At 36.5% G+C, this 26,888-nt stretch overlaps 1 protein-coding gene across 1 annotated transcript in view; it reads left to right on the top strand.

The window, feature by feature from the left end:
* LOC150089119 (rabphilin-3A-like) overlaps positions 1–26,888 on the top strand; it is a 251,552-nt gene that overhangs the window by 98,152 nt on the left and 126,512 nt on the right. The window contains exon 8 of the mRNA XM_090388013.1: positions 14,238–14,379. Within this exon, the coding sequence (XP_090244139.1) occupies positions 14,238–14,379 (142 nt within the window). The remainder of the gene's footprint in view (positions 1–14,237; positions 14,380–26,888) is intronic.

Below are 26,888 nucleotides of genomic sequence, written 5' to 3'. Positions count from 1 at the left end.
TGGATGGTGAAAATAGTTTGTTGAATTAATTGAGTAGGGTACCTTGTAGATATGAATTTTGTTGTAAGATATTGAAGTTCAGGATTGAGATCATTTTGTGTAGAACTGTAATTTATAGCATTGTAAATCTGATTATAAAGAACGGCCTTTTTTATGTTAAGGGGGTGGTGCGAATCAAAATGTAGGTACTTGCCAGTATGGGTATTTTTTCTAAAAATTTTTGTTCCTAGTTTGGTATCATTCCTATATATGTTGAGGTTCAGAAAATTAATTTGTCCGTTTTCTTCAAGTTCTAAGGTGTATCTTAATGTATTGTGTACTGAATTAAATTTAATGAAAAGATCGTCTATTGTGGATTTTGGTCCTATTAAAAGAATGTCATCTGCATATCTTATAAATAATTTTATATCTGGGGAGGGGGTATGGTTGTAGTACATAGTTTTCTATTGAAGCTAGGTAAATTTCAGAAAGAGGGGCTGAGATCCCCAATCCCATAGGTAATCCGTATATTTGCTGGTATGTCTGATTGAGAAATCGAAAATATCTAGCATCTAATAAAAAGGTTGTAAGTTCTAGAATACTATTAATTGAAAGGGAAGTGCAATTGGGTAAGGTATTATTGTCTGTTAAGAAATTATGTAGAGTTTGTAATGTTGAAGATAACTGTACATTAGTGTACAATGAGACTACATCGAACGATGCTATTATGTCGTTGTTGGTTAGTGTAATATGTTTTATTTTATCAAATATTTGGGAGGTATTGTTTACTTTGAATTTCGAGAATCTGGTGAGGGGGAGATGATTTTAACTAGGAAAAAAGATAAATTAGTGAAGGCTGATTTACTGAAAGATATTATAGGTCGTAGTGGGTGGTTGGGTTTATGAAGTTTGGTAATTCCAAACATATGCGGTAAGATGTGTAAGTTGATTTCATTGTTTGACCTTAATTTTCTTAGAATGATGTCTAATTTGTTTTTATGTTTAGAAATATTATATGTATTGTCTAGTTTATATGTTTCTGAGTCGGAGAGTATCAATTCCATTTTTCTATGTATTTATTTTTATTAATTATTAAAATTTGTTCGTATATTTCCTAGTAATACATGTAAAAAATACCCATATATCATCCACCAAACCTGCATTAAAATTGTACAAAAAGAATTACAGAAGAGATATAATAAAAAATACCACTTACTATCTGAAATACACCGATTAAGATTTTGCCTAAAAAGAAATATGACACCACAATCTTGGGTAGATTTTACGACATATAATGAAATACGTATAACAGCTACTATAAAAGATATCGAACTGAGACATAACAGGAAATGGAGATTCTTCACACAGAAACCTCACACACCCCAAAAATCTTCCACAGTAAACATTTCATCATACCCTTTTTCCCTTACCGAACTCGCTAGCCTCGATTACTGTTTTAATTTTGCCATCAAAGGTGACCAATATCCATATAAAGAATGTATAATAGAATTACAAACTTAATTAAATAACCACCTGGATAAATGGAGATAAATACACCAAAGCAATTCAATTCTTAATTCTAGACTTAAATTCCAACCCAACATAAATAACAGTTAAGTAACTTACAAAAAATACGTAATAAACCAAATATTATAGTTCAAAAAAGTCGACAAAGGCGACACCATAGTAATAATTAATAAAAATAAATACATAGATAAAATGGAATTGATACTCTCCGACTCAGAAACATATAAACTAGACAATACATATAATATTTCTAAACATAAAAACAAATTAGACATCATTCTAAGAAAATTAAGGTCAAACAATGAAATCAACTTACACATCTTACAACAAATTGGCATCCAGAACAACATTTTACCGCATATGTTTGGAATTACCAAACTTCATAAACCCAACCACCCACTATGACCTATAATATCTTTCAGTAAATCAGCCTTCACTAATTTATCTTATTTCCTAGTTAAAATCATCACCCCCCTCACCAGATTCTCGAAATTCAAAGTAAACAATACCTCCCAAACATTTGATAAAATAAAACATATTACAATAACTAACAACGACATAATAGCATCGTTCGATGTAGTCTCGTTGTACACTAATGTACAATTATCTTCAACATTACAAACTCTACGTAATTTCTTAACAGACTATAATAGCTTACCCAATCGCACTTCCCTTTCAATTAATAGTATTCTAGAACTTATTAGATTTTATTAGAACTTATTAGAACTATTTTATTAGATGCTAGATATTTTCGATTTCTCAATCAGACATACCAGCAAATATACGGATTACCCATGGCAAATATACGGATGACCTACGGATTACATATAATGAAATACGTATAACAGCTACTATAAAAGATATCGAACTTAGACATAACAGGAAATGGAGAATCTTCACACAGAAACCTCATACACCCCAAAAAATCTTCCACAGTAAACATTTCATCATACCCCTTTTCCCTTACTGAACTCGCTAGCCTCGATTACTGTTTTAATTTTGCCATCAAAGGTGACCAATATCCATATAAAGAATGTATAATAGAATTACAAACTTAATTAAATAACCACCCGAATAAATGGAGATAAATACACCAAAGCAATTCAATTCTTAATTCTAGATTTAAATTACAACCCAACATAAATAAACAACAGTTAAGTAACTTACAAAAAATACGTAATAACCCAAATATTATAGTTCAAAAAGGTCTCAAACTGGTGGCCCGTGGGCCGCATCCGGCCCTCGAAGCAATTTTACGCAGCCCGCAAATACATTTCAATTATGCTTTTGTTGTACATACGGTGCTTATAGTTTTAGAGACATAGCGATATGGACTGAGCTTATGTGCGCGGCTACTATTGAAGGAAAAACAGATAGAATGAATAGGTTGGGGCTTTGTCTTTGTCACTGTATGCTTGTATGCCAGCCCACATGACTGGAGTAAGGTGGGAAAACTTCCCGCGTTGGTACAATCAGTAAATTTAGTTCGCCAGCCGACAGTTGGTGGCACTTCAGTATTCTGGTGTTTCCGATTTTTTCTATTGCCCTTCTCTGTACTCATTCCAGCAGCTCTACATCCTTCTTGAAATGAGGCCTCCAGACCTGTATACAGTACTCAAGGTGCGGCCTGACCATTGCCTTATATAAGGGAATAATCATCACCTCCCTATCCCTGCTAGAAAAATTCCTGTATATCATTGATAAGACACCATGAGCTACTCTTGTAGCCTGTCTGCACTGCTCAGAGAACTTCATATCTGCCTGCACAATTATCCCCAGGGCCTTTTCATTCTCTACCACTGTCAGTGTAGTACTACAGAGTTGATACGTTGCTCTGGGATTGCTGTTTCCCATATGTAGTACTTTACATTTGTCAATGTTAAGCTTCATTTGCTACCTCTCAGCCCATCTGTTCAACTTTTCTAGATCCTGTCGCAGCAGTGTACTGTCATTAGTGTCATTAACAACCCTGCCTACCTTTATATCGTCTGCAAACTTGGACATTAAGCTTGATATACCATCATCAATATCATTTATAAATACAGAAAACAACAATGGACCCAACACTGAACCTTAAGAGACTCCACTAATAACATTAGTCCACGAAGAGCAGTGTCCATTGATTACCAATGGACACTGTCTTCTGCCACTCAACCATCCGTTTATCCATGGCAACAATTTGCCACCAATGCCACACTGCTCCAATTTGTGCAGCAGTCTACCATGTGCAACAGTATCAAAAGCCTTTCTAAGATCCAAATATATAATATCAAAGTTATTCCCTGCATCCATTTCTTTTGTGACTACATCATAGTATCCAATCAAATTGGTCAGGCAAAACCTTCCCTTAACAAAACCATGCTGTGTCTGAGCTATAACTGAATTCTTGTCAAGATGATCCTGCCGTGCTTCTTTAACCAGTGCTTCCATTAATTTTCCTGGAACAGAAGTTAAACTCACAGGTCTATAATTACTTGTGTCAGCCTTTGATCCTCCTTTTTGAATTGGGGTTACATTTGCACATCTCCAGTCAGTGGGTACTTCCCCTGAGTCCAAGGAAGCTCTCATAATTACGGCTAACAGTTTGCTTACTTCCTTTGCTGCCTCCTTTAATATAACTGGATAGATCCCATCCATCCCAGGTGCCTTTCTTGTATTTATCTTCAACAATTTTAGCATTAGCACTAGTAGAGGCATTTGATGCAAGAAAGAAAGCTTATGCAGCATCAGCCAAAAAAACCACTTCCACTTCACCCCTCTGTTCATTCGAAATACCTGTCCAGCTGAGCCTTAAACTTATTTAGGCTATCAACTTCCACGACAAGGGATGGAAGTCTGTTCCACCAACCAACCAACCACCCGCTGGCTAAAGGCAAATTTCCGCATGTCTATCCTCCATCTGTCTTTCCTCAATTTGAATTTATGCCCTGTCAGGTGATTATTCTGAGCAAGAGGAAGAATCCCATCAGCATTGAGCATGCTCAAACCATTCAAGGCCTTATACACCTCTATCAGATCAACTCGCTAGTGCCTAGTCTCCAGACACTGTAATTTGCAAAACTTAAGCCTTTCTTTGTAAGAGCACCCCTTTGTTCCATTCACTAATCTTGTTGCCCTTCTCTGTACTCATTCCAGCAGCTCTACATCCTTCTTGAAATGAGGCCTCCAGACCTGTATACAGTACTCTAGGTGTGGCTTGACCATTGCCTTATACAAGGGAATAATCACCTCCTTATCCCTGCTAGAAAAATTCCTATATATCATTGACAATACACCATGAGCTACTCTTGCAGCCCGTCTGCACTGCTCAGAGAACTTCATATCTGACTGCACAATTACTCCCAGGTCTTTTTCATTTTCTACCACCTTAAGTGTAGTACCACACAGTTGATACGTTGCTCTGGGGTTGCTGTTTCCCATGTGTAGTACTTTACATTTGTCAATGTTAAACTTCATTTGCCACCTCTCAGCCCATCTGCTCAACCTTTCCAGATCCTGTTGCAGCAGCATAGTGTCAGTAGTGTCCTTGACAACCCTGCCTACCTTTGTATCGTCTCCAAACTTTGACATTAAACTTGATATACCCTCATCAATATCATTTATGAATACAGAAAACAATAATGGATCCAACACTGAGCCCTGAGGGACTCCACTAATAACATTAGTCCACGACGAGCAGTGTCCATTGATTACCACTCTCTGTCTTCTCTTCCTCAGCCACCCCTTTATCCACAGCAGCAATTTGCGTCCAATGCCACACTGCTCCAATTTGTGCAGCTGTCTTCCATGTGCAACAGTATCAAAAGCCTTTCTAAGATCCAAGTATGTAATATGAAAGTTATTCCCTGCATCCAGTTCCTTTGTGACTGCATCATAGTATCCAATCAAATTGGTCAGGCATGACTTCCCCTTAACAAAACCATGCTGTGTTCGAGCTATAGCTGAAGTCTTGTCTAAATGATCCTGCAGTGCTTCTTTAACTAGTGCCTCCATTAATTTTCCTGGAACAGAAGTTAAACTCACAGGTCTATAATTACTTGTGTCAGTCTTTGATCCTCCTTTGTGAATTGTGGTGACATCTGCACATCTCCAATCTGTGGGTACCTCCCCTGAGTCCAAGGAAGCTCTCATAATTATGGCTAAGGGTTTGCTTACTTCCTTTGCTGCCTCCTTTAATATAACTGGATAGATCCCATCCACCCCGGGTGCCTTTCTTGTGTTTATCTTCAACAATTTCTCCTCCACTTTACTCTCAGTTATTACAAGATTTTCTAGCTTACTGCTAGAGTTGAATGCACCTCTGGCTTTCCCGTCGCTAAATAACTCCTCATGTGTGAATGTCGATGCAAAATATTCATTTAGTTTGTTAGCTACCTGAGCAGGATCATCAACAGTTGACCCATCAATATCAAGTGGACCAATCTGATTCATCCCCTTCCTTCTAGAGTTTACATAAGTAAAAACTCTTTGCTGTTTTTCTTTGCATCTCTTGCCAAAGATTTTTGTAATCTGCTTTCGTCTGCCTAACCTCCTTTGTAACTTGGTTACAGATCAACTTGTATCTATCATAGGCTTCTGTGTCATGTGTTAATTTGTATGTATCCTATGCATGTTTCTTCTCTGCCATATGCCTCATCAGTTCATCTGACATCCATTTAGGCCGAAACCTTGAACAATATTTCTTAGTTGGTATATAAAGCCTAGTAGCTTCCAAGATAAGTTCTTTGAATGCTTCCCATTGTGCATATGCTGTTGGTAACATCATGAGTTGGTCCCACTGTATAGAATTTAAATACTGTCTGTCTATCATAGTCGCCTTTATGAAAGCAATAATCCTTCCCTTTACCCCTAATGGTGGTTACCTCTTTGAGTAAATCCCACTTCAGCACACTGTGATCACTGCCACCTAGTGGTTCATTTAAATGCAGATCCTTAATGCATGAAGAATCACTGCTGATAATCAAATCAAGAGTATTCCTCCCTCTAGTTGCCTCCCGAACATGCTGATGTAGAAAACAATCATCCAATAAATCCACAAAAGCCTTGCTAGTGTGTGAGTGACCAGCCCCCAAATTCCAGTCAATATCTGGGAAATTAAAATCTCCCATTATAAGACTCTCTGATTTACTGGCCCACTCTATTTCCCTGTACAGTTTCTTATTATACTCATCAGAGTCATTAGGCCTATAGCACACTCCTACTCTCAATTTTGATTTCCCAATGCTTATGTCACACCAAACTGACTCGACACTGCACTGTCCAGTGATGTCCACTGGCTTCACTTCCTTGGATTTTATGTATTTCTTAACTAATAGCATAACCCCTCCTCCCTTCCTATCCAGTCTATCCTTTCTATAGACGTTGTACTCCCCAAATTCCAGTTCTGCATTCCTTATATCTGTGTGACACCACGTCTCTGATATCCCAACAATATCTGCCTTTGATGTTTTGAGCAATACCTCGAATTCATCAAATTTATTTACTAAACTCCTAGCATTGGTGTACACGCAAGTATACATGCACCTATTTCTATTCTTAGCTACCCTAACACAACCCATGTGTTTACTTGTACCGCAATGGCTCCCAGCAGTCTCTGAAATACCATGCATCTTGTTTTTCAGGCTTCTGCTCATTCCAATTGAAGCAGTGCAAGAATCTCTTTCACCTCTGCCAGTGGCTACTGTTAATCTATTCGTCTTTGTCTCCCCCGCCATGCTAGCTGTTTTCCGACCCACCTAACACTGCCTCGATAGCATCAGCGAATATTCTTGCACCCTTTCTATTTAAGTGTATCCAATCCCTGTAGAAGCAATCTCTCCTGTTAAGAAGTACAGTCCAGGCTGAAAAAAATTCTACCCCTTGAGCCTTGCACAATCTTTCCAGGGCCGAATTGATCGACAAGGCTCTCATCATATACTCCCTCCTATCGTGTCTATGCAGAATTGCAGACACTTTCAAATTCAACCCTATTTCACAGCTTTTTTTCAACAGTGACCTGTACTTGTTAAGCAATTCTGCCGGTCTCCTACTCTTGATATCATTAGTGCCAACTTGTACAACTATATCACCTTTTGTGCCCTTAAAAGATGATATCTGCTCTACAACGTCATCAACCTTTGCCCCTGGCAGACATACCCTGGTCCTGTGGAACAGGACCAGGGTATGTCTGTCAGGGGCAAAGGTTGATGACGATTTCTCCACTTTACTCTCAATTCTGACAAGATCATCTTGCTCACTGCCAGTGTTTACTTCATCTATGGCATTCCCCTTCCTGAATAACTCCTCATGTGTGAATGTAGATGCAAAATATTGATTTAGTTTGTTAGCTACTTGAGCAGGATCATGAACAGTTGAACCATCGATATCAAGTGGACCAATCTGATTCATCCCCTTCCTTCTAGAGTTTCCAGAAGTAAAGAACTCCTTGCTGTTTTTCTTTGCATCCCTTGCCAAAGATTTTTCGTAATCTGCCTTCGCCTGCCTAACCTCCCATATAGATGGAGACAAACTAACGTACAGTTTATAAAACCTGTTTATTTGTGCTTGTTGCTAGGTCTACAATGTAGATCTAACGAGAAACGATAGGTATTTGATATAATGTAGATTCTGCATTATATCAATACCTATTGTTTAGAATTGTGCATAACTTTTGAGTGTTGCTTTCATATGAAAATTCATCTTGTTAAATTAAAGTTGTAAATAAAATTATAATAGTGATTTTAATTAAGAGATTAGATGCAAGCCATGTCTTTAACAAAGGGTAAAAGAAAAGTGGACGAAGAAGGACGCGTTTTTCAAGATAAATGGAAAATTATGTACTTTTGTGGTGTTGTGCGCAATTGTATGTTTTATTTGTAATAAAGGAATATCAGTTCCGAAAGAATACAATTTACGTCGCCATTACGAAACAAATCATAAAGAAAAATTTGAAACGTTGGAAGGCAAATTGAGGGAAGAAAAGTTAGTTTCTGAAATTTGGCTTACAACGACAACAAAATTTTTTTTACTGAAGCAAATAAATCCAGTGAAGCACCAGTTCACGCAAGTTTTGCTCTTGTGCATATCATTGCAAAACGGTCAAAACCATTTACTGATGGCTGAACTTCTTTGTCTGCTGAAGTTCTTTGTCCTGACAAACAATTATTTAAAAATATTTGTTTGTCAGCCAACACCGTAGCGGAACGTATTAACAAAATCGCTAGTGATTTACGATGTCAGTTAAAAGAAAAAAGTATAGATTTTGCAGCATTCTCTATAGCAGTTGATGAGAGTACTGACATCACAGATATAGCACAACTTGCCGTTTTCGTATGAGGTGTTACTGATGAATTTGAAGTAATTGAGGAATTATTGGAAATAATTCTTATGAAAGGAAAAACTGGTGCACAGGATATTTTTTCTGAAATAAAAACTGTAATAGATAAATATAAATTAAGTTGGGATAAAATGGTTGGATTTGCAAGTGATGGTGCAGCTGCTATGGTTGGCAAAAAAAAGGAGTAGCGGTAAAATTAAGAAATATAGTGAAAGAAGAAAAATTTCAGAATAATTTTTGCACTATACATTGCATTATTCATCAAGAAGCACTTTGTGCCAAAAGTTTGCAGATGGATAATGTTATGGAAACAATAACTAAATGGTAAATTTTCTCTGTGGACGAGCTCTGAATCATCGAGAATTTGTTGAATTGCTTAAAGAAATTGAAAGTGAGTACGGAGAAATGATTTATTATAACGAGGTGAGGTGGTTAAGTCGAGGAGCTGTATTAAAACGGTTTTTTGATTTAATAAATGAAATCAAAATTTTCGTGACACAAAAAAATAAAACTATCGATGAGCTACATAATGATACATGGATAACGGATTTAGAATTTCTTGTTGACTTAACCGGCCATTTAAATATTCTCAATAAAGAGCTGCAAGGAAAGAATAAACTTATCACTGACATGTATACTTGTATTAAAGCTTTTAAAGTTAAATTGCAGTTATGGGAAACACAACTGGAATCAAAAAATTTCGTACATTTCCTACATCTTAAATCCTGCCCTATTATTTCAAATTAAAAATCTCAAGAATATGCAAGAAAAATAGCATTATTACGTCAAGAATTTGAAGAAAGATTTAAAGATTTTAATGATTTGGAGTCCGATTTTACATTATTTTCATTACCATTAAAAACGAACGTGAATAACGCACCAGAAAATCTACAAATGGAGCTAATTAATTTACAGTGTGATATAAATCTTATTCAAAGATTTGAAGGTACAGGTTTGATTAACTTTAATTCATACTTGTCAAAAGATAAATACCCTCAGTTACGAATTTTTCCAATAAGAATAATTGCTTTGTTTGGGAGTACATTTATATGTGAACAGTTTTTTTCGCAGTTGAAAATTAATAAGTCCAAGAAAAGAACCCGATTGACCAATGAGCATCTACAATCCGTGATGAAGATAGTTTCTAGTAATTTTTCTCCAAGGCTACAAACTTTATCAGAATCAAAATGCCATCAAGTGTCAAGTTGTAGTAAGAAATAAAGAAGTTTATAATTATTTACATACAAACATATATATTTTTTCTGTATGTGTCGAAATAAATTTTCAATTAAACCATGTTCGAGGCAAATTAAATTTTAAAAGTAAAATTTCCAAACTTTTTATAAACTTACACGCAACACACCACACACACACGCGTCATGCTTAACACCAGGTTATAAAGGGGTGGTATCCATACATTAAAAGTAAATATGGTGCAATATATACATATTCACTCTCATTTTGTTAAAAAAAAAATTCCAGCCCCTCAGCCGCTTTCAGATCGTGATTCGGCCCGCATGCAATTTCAGTTTGAGACCACTGACCTATGGGATTGGGGATCTCAGAACCCCTTTCTGAAATTTACCTAGCTTCAATAGAAAACTATGTACTACAACCATATACCCCCCAGATATAAAATTATTTTTAAGATATGCAGATGACATTCTTTTAATAGGACCAAAACCCACAATAGACAATCTTTTCATTAAATTTAATTCAGTACACAATACATTAAGATACACCTTAGAACTTGAAGAAAACGAACAAATTAATTTTCTGAACCTCAACATTTGTAGGAATGACACCAAACTAGGAACAAGAATTTTTAGAAAAAATACCCATACTGGCAAGTACCTACATTTTGATTCGCACCACCCCCTTAACATAAAAAAGGCCGTTCTTTATAATCAGATTTACAATGCTATAAAATACAGTTCTACACAAAACAATATTAATCGTGAACTTCAATATCTTACAACAAAATTGATATCTAGAAGGTACCCTACTCAATTAATTCAACAAACCATTTTCACCATCCAAAATAATATTAATATCCACCCAAACACACCTCTAATAATAATCTACGTATTATCCTACCTTACCATAGTAATTTTTGCAATCAGTTCTGCCACATATTCAAAGGTACCGACATCATCCTCACATTCTCAACTTATAATAAACTTGGCTTATTATTTAATTCATACAAAGACACACAAAAATATCATATCAGCAATATGAACAATATTATTTACCTAATAAAATGTCAACCTAACTGCAATGCATGTTATATTGGTAGCACAACTTCCAAATATGATTCTACTAAAACACACGTGCATACTACCACTACAATAGTTTTAAGACAGGCCAAACCAACACAGAATTAGCATCACATGTTCAATCTCACAATCACACCCCCTTTGTAGACTCAGCCATTCCCATTATCAAATTAAAATCCAGTTTTAAAATCTTACCAATATGAAGCCCTAGTCATAGAATGGTTCCGGCGCCATTCCAATCTTCAAGTATTAAATACCAAACTACCATACAACATTGCACCGGCTTGGGATCTCATGCACCTGAGATTTCCACATGTAACCAGGAGCATCATGAGAACTTAGCTTTCTTAAATACACACGTTCACTCTCAACCCATCATTGCCAACTGAAGACGTGGATAACGAAAGCCACTTGTTATGGCTATTGGCCTCCAGTATTAACCATTTATTTTCAACTTTAATATTGACAACCAAGGACGAAGACGTGCACTTCTACTTCCTTGTGCATATTTTAACTTCTGTTTTTAAACCTCAACTTACTTACTCCTAATTTAATTTAAAATTATCATCCACCATTCAAACATCAATTGCAGATTATAAAAAAAGGTAAGTACCATAATAAATTAAGCTATGCTATCATATTAAATCCTTTTAATAGGAAACCCATAAGATAAGTAAAAATAAGTTAAAATTAACTATACGTCAATAACTTTCAGGCATAGGTTGCCCTTCAGTTGGAAAGCATTAATACAAAACTGAAAAGAGTGCCTAGTATGATGGTCATGCAAGGTAAACTGTGTGACTGTTTACCTTGCATAACCAACTGCCAACTGTTGTCTGCACCTGTGACACAGGTGCAGACAACAGTTGGCAGTTGGAAGTAGAGGCTTGTTGTGAATGCAAAGCTTGGGTTTGCTGGTGCACCAACGTCTATTATTCAGAAGGATGGTTGCTTCAATGATAGAATGGACACGATTTCCTTTGTTCTGGTTAAAATACGAATCACAACAACAACATGAAATGTGAAGCGACTCTAACCATACATATCAACGGTACTGACAAGAGCGGTCAATAATCTTGACGTCGTGCTCTGGGTCGATATCGTGCTGGGTTGACCAGAAGTGTTCAGCAATCGCTGAGTGTTCGAAATCAGCGGTGGGGATAGCTCTCTCATGCTCAGAGACTAGATCTTCGAGCCTTCTTCCGGATTCACCAGTGTAGCAGCCAGTGCAGTTACAGCAGGAAATGCGGTACACCGAACCGCTCCGCAAGTGTGGGGGAATCGGTGTCTATACCGAAATACAAGGGACCACAATTTCCTGCCTGAAATCTGCAGGCACTTTATCCCATAACTCCCTAAGATTTGTTATTTGTTATTTGGTTTTTAGGAGCATTAGCAACTAAGGCCATATTGCTCCGGGATATGCGGTGGTCATTCCCTGACCTTTCCGCATCCTCCGTATTTGGTGGTGACAGGCTCGAACCCCGGTCTAATCAAGGAGCGTGTGCTACGCACTAGTGCTGCTGCTCCTTCCCACCTGGCTACGGAGGCGCCTTCTCCCTAAGACCTTTGAGAGTTGTTGTGACAGGTTTAGGTAGTATGGGATAAGGCGGTCGAGGTGGGTCATCATAACATGTGGACCTGGGGTTTGCCGCTCAGTCATGGGTTTGTAGGTCGCATTTATCTAATGCAACGGTAGGGTAACTGCTCTTAGCCAAATCTGCCTTTACTTTAGTGATCTCAGCACGCCTCTCATCCGCAGAACTGGAGTGGGTCCAGGTGAGGGTTAGTAGGGCACTTGCTGTACCGAGAAGTTGACTGTGAGCATGTGCTGACCAATATTGGTGAATTAGCCAGCACACATCGGCTTGCAATGGACTGATGTCCTTAGATGCATGCCCTTGTATCAAACAAGGGTATCCAAAAATGGAAGAACATTGTCTGATTCCAGCTCAACGGTGAACTGAATAAAGGGCGAAAGAGAGTTAATGTGTGACAAGGGTCAGTCTCCTGACCTGTGGGGATGACAACAAACCCATTGTCAATATAATGACACCATAGGCTATATCTGGCAGACCTACAAACATGCAATCTTCTAGCTCCTCCATAGTGAGGTTTGCCATAAGTGAACTGACAGGAGCACCTGTGGCTGTGCCATGAATTTGTCAGTAAATGGATTCACCACACCACCACCACCAGTCAGGCACAACTTAAGGGCAGTGCAAACGTCATTGGTAGAGAGCAAAGTTCTGCTGACTAGGTTTGGTCACTGTCCAGGAGTTTTTTAGCGCATGTGATGGCCATTTGGAGAGGAACTGAAGGAAAATGTGATACGATGTCAAACGTAACCTGATACTCTGAAATGATTATACTGGGAATTGGTTAAGCAACTCCCCACTGTTGAAGATCTTGCAAACAGCCCTCCCTGTAGGAATATTGGACAATCATTAGTGGAATCAGTATTTAGTGTCCTAGATATGGACTACCTACTTTGGAGTGCTAGAGTTTCTAGGATAGAGAGGATAATGAACAAGGATATAAGAAGATGCATGCACACAGTTGAAGATATTATAGAAAGAATGGAAAAAGGAGGTTGAGATGGTTTGGACATTTGCTTTGCATGAATGGAGAGAGAGATCGCCTATAATTATATATGAGTTGATACTACAAGGGAAGAGAAGGTGAGGATGCCCTAGAAAAACATGGAAGGAAGGTGCACTATCAGCCATTAGAAAGAAAAATTCGAAAGCTGAAGATGCCCAGGTCCGGCGACTTCGGAAAATGGGAATGATGAGGCAGGCGATCATTCCCATTTTCCAAAGGGAAAAGGGAAATGATGAGGCAGTGATCTGCCATATAAAGTTGAACATAGATTGAACATAGATAGAATGTTGCATGAATATCTAACCTGACATGTAACCTAAAGATATCGATAAATTATTTGTTTGGAATTGTGGTGTTAATAAACAATAGTTTACTCTCACATGGTTTATGTTAATTTTAATCCTTTTGTTCCCATGTTAAAATATTTTGCATATTTTAAATTATGTAATTTATTAAAAATTTCCAAATGTTAATTTCAAAATAGTACTTATTCACTTTTCAATATTTGCTAATTTTATAAACTTAATGTTTCCCAGGAATCTCAGCATTCTGTTGGTGGCTTTACTAGCTATATTGGTGGACAAGATGGTTTCCCAGCTCATCACTTGAATACAGCTCGAGGAAGAGATTGCAGTCTGGAAAATCCAGATTTTGATGTCAGGTCTCCCGACGATGCAAGTAAGAAATTCTATAAAAAGTTCCTCTACAAGTTGAAGTTCAGGAAATTAAAAAAATAATAATATTCTGAACAAGCGATTTCTTCACTTGTTGAGATAAGTTTTATTATATAGACAATAGTGGGCAAGATGCATGTTTCTCAAGTTATTTCCTGCTTGTCTGTTTATTTCATCAGAATGTTTTTTTTTTTTTTTTTTTTTTTTTTATTATTTTTCTTTTGCTTTGTTTATAGAAAATCTTTACATTTTCATATTTACTGCTTGTACGGAACAATTGTATTTTCTTAATTTAAAGTGCCTTTGTATTAGCACTCTCATTAAAGAACCTTTTTGTTTTGTTTTCCTTTTGATTTTTAGTTGTCTAGTTATATACATTTTGTTTTTAATAGCACTGATAATTTTGATCTTTTATATGAATCAGAATGTCTTATATAAACATTTAGCTTTCTCAATATTTACTGGTGGTTATCACATAGTTTTTTTTTTTTTTTTTTTTTGTGGGGGATGATATGAAATAGATTTTAAAAAATAATTTTTCCTGAAGAAATCTAAAAACTAGAATTAAACCTTGAAATAAAGTTTTTTACTACAATTGAAAATAAAATACATCAGGGCTTTAAGAGAAAGCATCAGTAGATTTCCTCCCCCCCCCACAAATCAAAACATAAGTTCCAGAATTGTATTTAAAAAAAATATAGAAAAATTGTCACTTGCTAGGTATCCCATGCTGCCACTGCTGAAATAGTCTCACTGACATTTGATAAACCAATTCTGTGATTATTAGAAGCATTTTCGGAGCATCTATTTTGTATATCTTTTAGCATTTAGTGTATTTTTGAAATATCACAGAAATCCCTTTTATGACAAAAGTTAAGTTTTGCAGAAATAAAAATTGCAGGGATTTTGATTTCAAGAACACAGAGGTGAGGGAACAACAGTGGTGTTCTTGGCTGAAAATGTTCAAACACTCAGACTGGTATGAGCAGATACATCATTGTACTGCAGTAATGATGCATCTACAGCACACCATTCTTTAAATATTGTCATAATACATCTTCCAGTACCTCTTGAAGAACTGTACAAATGAGGATTTACATTTTAGCTGAGTGAAACAAGCTCAAACGGACTTACTTTTGCCAGCTTGAATTGTCCTGAAATCTTCATATTCTTCACACATCTTTTCCCCCCCCCCCCATGATTTCAATTTCTTGTTCTCAAAACTACAATTTTAACTTCAGAATTATAAAATAACTAATGTTAATTTTACCATTTCAAAATTATGAAAAGTGGCTATTTTCCTTCCTCCTGTGTGTCGGTGTTCCATTAGCAGGATTTAAATGTTTAGCAAATGAACTGGTCTTAATGATCAGCAGAATGCAGTTTGTGTTACAATTGAGTGCCTTGTTATTGTACTTCTTTTAAACAAATGTTATCGGCAACTGGGTAATCTCCTGTTTCTTTAAAAGGTGTGAGGCACTGCTATAAAAAGTCTGTCACTAGGGACCACAATTTGATTTTTTATCAGCTGATGGTCTCTAGTGACAGTTCCTTGACAAAAGTGTTGATGAAGTTGTTTGATGTTAGCTTCCATGCAGTATGGGATTTTTGAATTTCAAAATTATAGAATTGCTAATGTAGAATTGCTTATTGGAATAATTAGGCAGTTTAAAATCTGCTAGCCACAAAAATACAACAGAGAATGAGCAAGTCAGCATATGTTCATGATATATGAGTAGTAAAATTCAAATAATTATTTGTGGCATTCTTCCAGTAGGCATCTCATTGCAATAGTGTGATTTTTATTACTGGGTATATGCAGGAACCATTATTGTTACTTACATTGTTAAGGAGTAAGCCAGCATCCCATAGAACAGGGTGCCTCCGTAGCCAGGTGGGAAGGAGCAGCAGTGCGTAGCACACGCTCCTTGATTAGACTGGGGTTCGAGCCCGTCACCACCAAATACGGAGGATACGGAAAGGTTATGGAATGATCACCGCATATTCCAGGAGCAATATGGCCTTAGTTGCTAATGCTCCTAAAAACCAAACAACAACAACAACAACCATAGAACAGATTAATAAAATAAACAGTAATTAATTAACCACTTTGTTAGAAAGTTTCTGAGATAGTGTGAGGCAAGATGAGAGTACAAGAGTGTTTAGACTAAAGTTAAAAGTTAATCATTTACAATAAAGCTAAAGAAACAATTAAAGGTATTATCAAATGCACTAAAAAAAACAAAAATATCAGAATGGAATTAATCAAAATATATTTAAAAAAAACAGTACACTTCAGGACTTGAGCTCACTCACTTATGAAGTACAAGAGAGTGTAAGAGATCTTTATAGTAATAACCTTATCATATTTAATATTATGATAAGGTTATTACTATAAAGAAAGTTTAAGATAAGTTATAATGATTTTATGAGAAAAATAAGAATTTAAGAAGTAAAAAATTTATTTTTTTTATTTTTTTAAAGCATTTACTCTCTTTCTGGGAACCTTCAGATGGAAATAATAATTCAAACTAAGCATTAGTAGAATCCAGGTTATACACAGAAAATTTTAATATCTTGTAGAAATGTTCATTGAAAGGTGTAATTTTTAAATGGGATCAAGGTTATTGGAAAAGGAAATGCTTCATTGCATTGAATAAAAATGGATTTATTAAACTGGATAAAGTATATTGAACAAGATTATAGATACTTACATTATCTATTATCTAGTTTTGTAAATTTATTTTACAGTTTAATAATCACATTATCTATAATCCAATTTAATAAACCTATAAGTTTAAATTTAATTAAATTAAACTTTTGAGATGTTACATTTTCTTACCCTTTTTTGTGGGTTTTCTTCAGTAGATTAAGAATTAATAAAACTTTTTACTTGCATTCTGAAACTTTAAAACTTAAATAAAACATACAGTAACTCTTAATATATTAACATTATATTACAATTGTAAAAGAAGACCACTACATAAACTTCACAGCAACACTGGAATATTTTTTGGAGTATAGATAATGTTATAAAATCCACATTAATTAACTGCTTTTATGAAACACAGTAAGTGTTTCCTTAGTCGTTAGTTGTAAGCATGATATAGAATAGCAGCGATTAGTTTTTGATTCTTTCACAGAACAAAATCATTTCATCACTGTACCAATGCTCTTGAGTGCATTGGTAAAAATATACTGGTTCAAGTGTATTCAATATAGAAATAAAGTAAATTCAGGATCACCACATCAGAATACTGGACACACACACACACACACACACACACACACACACACACACACACACACACACACACACACACACACACACACACACACACACACACACACAGAGAGAGAGAGAGAGAGAGAGAGAGAGAGAGAGAGAGAGAGAGAGAGAGAGAGAGAGTTCTGTACCAAGATAAAGTAGGAATAGGTAAATGTGAATTTACTTTCTTTTATTTGCAGCCTGGTTCTGAAGTGAACCTCATTGGATTATAACACTTCTCATAATGGAGTAGTAGGAAGAAAAGGATTTCTCTGTATCTCATAGGAATTTAGAAGAGATAACTTGATATGTTTTTCCATGTAAGGCTGGGTTGATGAATATGAATTATTGTAATATACTGTATTAATACCTGGTCCTCAACAGCTCACTATGAAATAAAAACAGGAAAGTATCCTGTTTTTATTTCATAGTGAAATAAAAAGAGGAACGTCTCCTTCTGTTTCTCAACATTTTTTTTCATCAAAAGGAGGGAACTCTAGCTTTAGAACAGTTGTTTATAGGAAGCCAGTGAAATGCCTAGTTTTTGATTTAATATAATTGCACATTCAACATGTAAAAATAGTACATGCAAAGCCTTTATGGATAGGGTGTTAGCAATGACTTAGAGGAATTGAAATGACTAAATAATATGGATTTGGTGAGGTGGGGGTTTATAATCCCCAATGTACCCCCCCTCTCTCATTTTACTTTGCTAGTTTCTGCTTTTATGTTCTATACTATTCAGGCATCCAAGAAAATATTTTGAGCCTCCTAAAAACACCACACAGCATTGAAAATTGAAAAGCAGACTAAAAGACAGGAGAGATTAACGTGCGGCTGTGGTCCATACTGAGAGTCAGAAATTCTGTCATCGTAAAATATATTGAACGCCTTTTATTTTATTTATTGTGATACAAATGGAAAAAGGATCCTTTTCATCAAGCAGGCCATGGCTGATCCTGTGAAAAGGGATAATGGTATTAGCATCAACTTTGTTACAAGGTTAGCTATCTAGTGATATGGCAAATGGTAGCAGTCACATCAGGTATTCAACTCCTAATGACTTACAGCTTGAAAATAAATAAATTTATACTGCATCTTTTTTATTGGCATTTAAAAAGGAAAATAAAAATACATTTTTTAGTAAATAAAATTTCATTTCTTTGTATTTTCATACTGTACTTATTGCTGTTTAAATAATTGGAACTTATCTGGAAAAATGGAGCAGAAGTAAACAGAATGTGTCAGTAGCCTGCTCTGTTGAAAACTGCTGTCTACTTCCTGCAAATTTTTCTACGTGACTAGCTTTTATTCCTATATGCAAGATACATTGTAAATAAAAATGTGGGAATGAGAAGCTTGCAAACAAGAAATATAGACAGGAGCTAGTTGTTTTATGACAAATTATAATCAGTGCCACTTTTTAAAAATTTTTCTATTATTTTTTTATGGAACATTATCAAAGTGATTTTGGTGATAATTACATAGCAGTTTGTTTTATTGGGTTTCTTGATTGGGGGGCTTTTCATTTCCAAATTTTAGCCAATTACCAAAGGTTATATACATTTTTCAGAGGATATATGGCCCTTAAATAAAACATGCATATTATATGTGTTTTTCAAAATCATACATAAACAGACACATATTTTAAATAATGTGTCTGTTTATGTATGAACTATCTTGAAATCATCTAGCAAATGGTGCCATCTCTTAGTTGTTTTTTTAAGTAATTGTAGACAGTTTGTAACAGTTGGTATCTTGAAAATTGGAGATTGCCTTTGTTTGCCGTTGTTATCCAATTTCAAACTTACAGAGGCTAAAGTTTTCTGATAATGGTGAGTTTTTCATGAATTTTTTTATTTATTTAATTGTTTTTATATTTTTACAATAGAGGTTTGATTTTTGACAATAATTTCAATCTATGAACAACCAAGTCAAAATAAGAAGAAATTAATATTTGAAAGCATTTATGCACAAATTTTTCATTTTTACAAAAATTTACAAACTCCATGAAGAAATTCATTCTGCAGAGCCAGCGAGCCAGCCACTAGCAGAAAACTCATAGCCCAGGATATAAAACATACAGTAATTCATAATATATTAACATTATATTATAATTGTAAAAGAAGACCACTACATAAACTTCACAGCAACATTGGAGTATTTTTTGGAGTATAGATAATGTTATAAAATCACATTAATTAAAATCCACTCATATTTGTCGAAACCACTCCAAAAATCGTTAATACAGGTAGTAAATAATAAGTTAAGTATTTAGATAAATTGGCAAAAGGTAGGAACTAAGCACTGTTGATAGAGCCAGCTACCAAAGCATTCTCTGTTTACCTACTTACTCAGATTTTGACATTTAATTTGATAGTTCATGACTAGTTGGAGTTATTGTCCAAAAACTATAAAAATCTAAAAACTAGCAATTGCCTAGTGAAGTACTGCAGTTGCTGGTTTATGGATATTTGACATGTATTTAATCAGATTTTACTACACACCATACATATACACACCAATATACAAAGAAAATATGGTTTAATGTTTCAGTTTGTGTATTCAACATATTTTAAGTATCGTAGATTAACAAATCTAAGGACCAGTTCAGCACTAGAGATGAACATGAAATCCCATGCAGAGATTTTGTTTTTAAAAGAATTAAAGAATTTTTTAAAATAAACTTTCAATTGTACTCTGGAACAGTCACATATGGTCAGATGAGTTTACAAGATAGAGAGAATACAAGAGTGTATTTATTAGCCTTGTGGGCTAGAACCTCTCAGATGTGTGTGCTGCTGTACCTTTGTATTTGACCACTTGTGGCAGGGTTTTTTTTTTTTTTTTTTTTTTTTTCCATCTTCATGATATTCTAGCAGCTTTGGGAGATTATTTGTATTTCTTTTTAGCTTAACAGATAGGCCTTATCTCCATATAATCCATCAAAGTTTTACTAGTATAGTATGAGTAAGGTAGACAAAGGCAGTAATAGTGATACATACAAAAAGCTAAATAAAGACCACGAAAGTGCTGGAGAAAAGAACTAAAAATACTTTGTTGTTCCCAGTCACTTACAATGTTAATCGTTTTTCTAAGTCTATCCTCCCAAATCATTTTAAGTAAAGAACTTCACATGTTTGCTTACTAAACTTAAAATTATTTCATTTTAGAAGATATTTTGGTGAACTTTACATTCCATTTTCAGAAGCAATTTCAGCACTTCTTAATTAGTATTAGCATTAGCATTAGTAGAGGCATATGATGCAAGTAAGCAAGCTTATGCATCATCAGCCAACAAAAAAAACTTCCACTTCACCCCTCCATTCGTTCGAAATACCTATCCAGCTGAGCTTTAAATTTATTTAGGCTATCAACCTCCACAACAAGGGATGGAAGTCTGTTCCACCAACCAGCTATTTGCTGGCTAAAGGTAAATTTCTGCACATCTATTCCTCAATTTGAATTTTTGCCCTCTCAGATGATTATTCTGAGCAAGAGGAAGAATCCCATCAGCTTTGAGCATGCTCAAACCATTCAAGGCTTTACACACCTCTATCAGATCACCTCGCCGGTGCCTAGTCTCCAGACACTGTAATTTGCAAAACTTTAGCCTTTCTTCGTAAGAGAAACCCTTTGTTCCATTCACTAATCTTGTTGCCCTTCTCTGTACTCATTCCAGCAGCTCTACGTCCTTCTTGAAATGAGGCCTCCAGACCTGTATACAGTACTCAAGGTGTGGCCTGACCATTGCCTTATACAAGGGAATAATCACCTCCTTATCCCTGCTAGAAAAATTCCTGTATATCATTGACAAGACACCATGAGCTACTCTTGCAGCCCGTCTGCACTGCTAAGAGAACTTCATATCTGCCTGCACAATTACTCCAAGGTCCTGTTCATTCTCTACCACAGAGTTGATACATTGCTCTGGGGTTGCTGTTTCCCGTATGTAGTACTTTACATTTGTCAATGTTAAACTTCATTTGCCACCTCTCAGCCCATCTGCTCTACCTTTGCAGATCCTGTTGCAGCAGCATAGCGTCAGTAGTGTACTTAACAACCCTACCAACCTTCGTATCTTCTGCAAACTTGGACATTAAACTTGATATACTATCATAAATATTATTCATAAATACAGAAAACAACAATGGACCCAACACTGAGCCCTGAGGGACTCCATTAATAACATTAGTCCATGATGAGCAGTGTCCATTGATTACCACTCTCTGTCTTCTCCCCCTTAACCACTCCTTTATCCATAGAAGCAATTTGCCTCCAATGCCACACTGTTCCAATTTGTGCAGCAGTCTTCCATGTGCAACAGTATCAAAAGCCTTTCTAAGATCCAAGTATATAATATCAAACTTATTCTCTGCATCCAGCTCTTTTGTGACTGCATCATAGTATCCAATCAAATTGGTCAGGCAAGACTTCCCCTTAACAAAACCATGCTGTGTCTGAGCTGTAACTGAAGTCTTGTTTAGATTATCCTGCAGTGCTTCTTTAACCAGTGCCTCCAATAAACAGAAGTTAAACTCAAGGTCTATAATTACTTGTGTCAGCCTTTGATCCTCCTTTGTGAATTGGGGTCACATTTGCACATCTCCAGTCTATGGGTACTTACCCCTGAGTCCAAGGAAGCTTTCATAATTATGGCTAAGGGTTTGCTTACTTCCTTTGCTGCCTCCTTTAATATAACTGGATAGATACCATCCACCCCAGGTGCCTTTCTTGTGTTTATCTTCAACAATTTCTCCTCCACTTTACTCTCAGTTATTAGCATTAGCATTAGTAGAGGCATTTGATGCAAGAAAGCAAGCTTATGCGGCATCAGCCAAAAAAAAATAATAATAAAAATAAAAATAAATAAAAATAAATAAATAAAAAATAAGTACTTCCACTTCACCCCTCTGTTCGTTCGAAATACCTGTCCAGCTGAGCCTTAAACTTATTTAGGCTATCAACTTCCACGATAAGGGATGGAAGTCTATTCTACCAACCAACCACCCGCTGGCTAAAGGCAAATTTCTTCACATCTGTCCTACATCTGTCTTTCTCAATTTGAATTTATGCCCTCTCAGGTGATTATTCTGAGCAAGAGGAAGAATCCCATCAGCATTGAGCATGCTCAAACCATTCAAGGCTTTATACACCTCTATCAGATCACCTCGCTGGTACCTAGTCTCCAGACACTGTAACTTGCAAAACTTAAGCCTTTCTTCGTAAGAGCACCCCTTTGTTCCATTCACTGATCTTGTTGCCCTTCTCTGTACTCATTCCAGCATCTCTACATCCTTCTTGAAATGAGGCCTCCAGACCTGTATACAGTACTCTAGGTGTGGCCTGACCATTGCCTTATACAAGGGAATAATCACCTCCTTATAGCTGCTAGTAAAATTCCTATATATCATCGACAATACACCATGAGCTACTCTTGCAGCCTGTCTGCACTGGTCAGAAAACTTCATATCTGCCTGCACAACCACCCCCAGGTCCCTTTCATTCTTGACCACTGCCAGTGTAGTACCACAGAGTCGATACGTTGCTCTGGGGTTGCTGTTTCCCATATGTAGTACTTTACATTTGTCAATGTTAAACTTCATTTTCCACCTCTCAGCCCATCTGCTCAACCTTTCCAGATCCTGTTGCAGTAGCATAGTGTCAGTAGTGTCCTTGACAACCTTGCCAACCTTCGTATCGTCTGAAAACTTGGACATTAAGCTTGATATACCATCATCAATATCATTTATAAATACAGAAAACAATAATAGATCCAATACTGAACCCTGAGGGACTCCACTAATAACATTAGTCCACGATGAGCCGTGTCCATTGATTATCACTCTCTGTCTTCTCCCTCTCAACCACCCCTTTATCCCTAGCAGCATTTTGCCTCCAATGCCACACTGCTCCAATTTGTGCAGCAGTCTTCCATGTGCAACAGTATCAAAAGCCTTTCTAAGATCGTATATAATATCAAACTTATTCTCTGCATCCAGCTCTTTTGTGACTGCATCATAGTATCCAATCAAATTGGTCAGGCAAGACTTCCCCTTAACAAAACCATGCTGTGTCGGAGCTATAACTGAAGTCTTGTCTAGATGATCCTGCAGTGCTTCTTTAACCAGTGCCTCCATTAATTTTCCAGGAACAGAAGTTAAACTAACAGGTCTATAATTACTTGTGTCGCCCTTTGATGCTCCTTTGTGAATTGGGGTCATCACATTTGCACATCTTCAGTCCATGGGTACTTCCCCTGAGTCCAAGGAAGCTCTCATAATTATGGCTAAGGGTTTGCTTACTTCCTTTGCTGCCTCCTTTAATATAACTGGATAGATCCCATCCACCCCAGGTGCCTTTCTTGTATTTATCTTCAACAATTTCTCCTCCACTTTACTCACAGTTATTAGAAGATTCTGTAGCTTACTGCCAGAGTCGAATACACCTCTGGCATTCCCCTCGCTGAATAACTCCTCATGTGTGAATGTCAATGCAAAATATTCATTTAGTTTTTTAGCTACCTGAGCAGGATCATCAACAGTTGACCCATCGATATCAAGTGGACCAATCTGACTGAATAGAGTTTACATAAGTAAAGAACTCTTTGCTGTTTTTCTTTGCATCCCTTGCCAAAGATTTCTCGTAATCTGCCTTCACCTGCTTAACCTCCTTTGTAACTTGGTTACAGATCAACTTGTATCTATCATAGGCTTCTGTGTCACGTGTTAATTTATATGTATCCCATGCATTTTTCTTCTGTGCCATATGTCTCATTAGTTCATCTGACATCCATTTAGGCCTAAACCTTGAACAATATTTCTTAGTTGGTATGTAAAGCCTAGTAACTTCCAAGATAAGTTCTTTGAATGCTTCCCATTTTGAATTTGCTGTTGGTAACATCATCAGTTGGTCCCACTGTATAGAATTTAAATACTGTCTCAGTCCATTGTAGTCGCCTTTACGAAAGCAATAACCTTTCTCTTTACCCCTAATGGTAGTTACCTCTTTGAGTAAATCCCACTTCAGCACACTGTGATCACTGCCACCTAGTGGTTCATTTACCTGCAGATTCTTAATGCATGAAGAATCCCTACTGATAATCAAATCAAGAGTATTACTCCCTCTAGTTGCCTCCCGAACATGCTGATGTAGAAAACAATCATCCAATAAATCCACAAAAGCCTTACTAGTGTGTGACTGGCCAGCCCCCAAATTCCAGTCAATATCTGGGAAATTAAAATCCCCCATTATAAGACTCTCTGATTTACTGGCCCACTGTATTTCCCTGTACAGTTTCTTATTATACTCATCAGAGTCCTTAGGCCTATAGCACACTGCTAGTCTCAATTTTGATCTCCCAATGCTTATGTCACACCAAACTGACTTGACACTGCACTGTCTAGCATGTCGACTGGCTTCACTTCCTTGGATTTTATGTATTTCTTAACTAATAGCATAACCCCTCCTCCCTTCCTATCCTGTCTATCCTTTCTGTAGACATTGCACTCCCCAAATTCCAGTTCTGCATTCCTTATATCTGTGTGACACCACATCTCTGAAATCCCAACAATATCTGCCTTTGATGTTTTGAGCAATACCTCAAATTCATCAAATTTATTAAACTCCTAGCATTGGTGTACACGCAAGTATACATGCACCTGTTCTTTTTCTTAGCTACCCTAATACAACCCATGTGTTTACTTGTACCCCAATGATTCCCAGCAGTCTCTGAAATATCCTGCATCTTATTTTCCAGGCTGCGGCTCATTCCAATAGAAGCAGTGCAAGAATCATTTTCACCTCTGCAAGTGGCTACTGTTAATCTATTAGTCCTTGTATCTCCCCAATCTAGTAGTTTACCCACCCACCTAACACTGCCTCGATAGCATCAGCAAACATTCTTGCACCCTTTCTATTTAAGTGTATCCTATCCCTGTAGAAGCAGTCTCTCCTGTTAACAAGTACAGACCAGGCTGAAAAAAATTCTACCCCTTGAGCCTTGCACAATCTTTCCAGGGCCGAATTGATTGACAGGGTTCTCATCATATACTCCCTCCTATCATGTCTGGGCAGAATTGCAGACACTTTCAAATTCAACCCTAATTCGCGGCTTTTTTTCAACAGTACTTGTTATGTAATTCCACCGGTCTCCTACTCTTAATATCATTTGTGCCAATGTGTACAACTATATCATCAAAAGATGCCCTTAAAAGATTATTTAGATTATCTAGCTTACTGCCAGAGTTGAATACACCTCTGGCATTCCTCTTGCTGAATAACTCCTCATGTGTGAATGTCGATGCAAAATATTCATTTAGTTTGTTAGCTACCTGAGCAGGATCATCAACAGTTGAACCATCAATATCAAGTGGACCAATGTGATTCATCCCCTTCCTTCTCGAGTTTACATATGTAAAGAACTCTTTGTTGTTTTTCTTTGTATCCTTTGCCAAAGATTTCTCATAATCTGCCTTTGCCTGCCTAACCTCCTTTGTGACTTGGTTACAGACCAGCTTATATCTATCCTAGGCGTTTGTGTCACATGTTAATTTATATGTATCCCATGCATTTTTTTTCTCTGCCATGTGTCTCATTAGTTCATCTGACATCCATTTAGGCCTAAACCTTGAACAATATTTCTTAGTTGATATGTAAAGCCTAGTAACTCCAAGATAAGTTCTTTGAATGCTTCCCATTTTGAATTTGCTGTTGGTAACATCATCAGTTGGTCTCACTGTATAGAATTTAAATATTGTCTCAGACCGTCATAGTCACCTTTACGAAAGCAATAACCCCTCCCTTTACCCCTGATAGTAGTTACCTCTTTGAGTAAATCCCACTTCAGCACACTGTGATCACTGCCACCTAGTGGTTCCTTTATCTGCAGATTCTTAATGCATGAAGAATCACTACTGATAATCAAATCAAGTATATTACTCCCTCTAGTTGCTTCCCGAACATGCTGATGTAGAAAACAATCATCCAATAAATCCAAAAAAGCCTTGCTAATGTGTGAGTGACCAACCCACATCCAGTAAATATCTGGGAAATTAAAATCCCCCATTATAAGACTCTCTGATTTACTGGCCCACTCTATTTCCCTGTACATTTTCATATTATACTCCTCAGATTCGTTAGGCCTATAGCACACTCCTACTCTTAATTTTGATTTCCCAATGCTCATGTTACACCAAACTGACTCGACACTGCACTGTCCAGCGATGTCGACTGGCTACACCTCC

The sequence above is a fragment of the Mastigoproctus giganteus genome, chromosome 2, assembly GCF_048544385.1.
Source record: "Mastigoproctus giganteus isolate SK-2022 chromosome 2, ASM4854438v1, whole genome shotgun sequence".
Taxonomy (NCBI): Eukaryota; Metazoa; Arthropoda; class Arachnida; order Uropygi; family Thelyphonidae; genus Mastigoproctus; species Mastigoproctus giganteus.
Note: the sequence above shows the minus strand (reverse complement) of the source record. Positions and strands in the feature narration are given on the sequence as shown.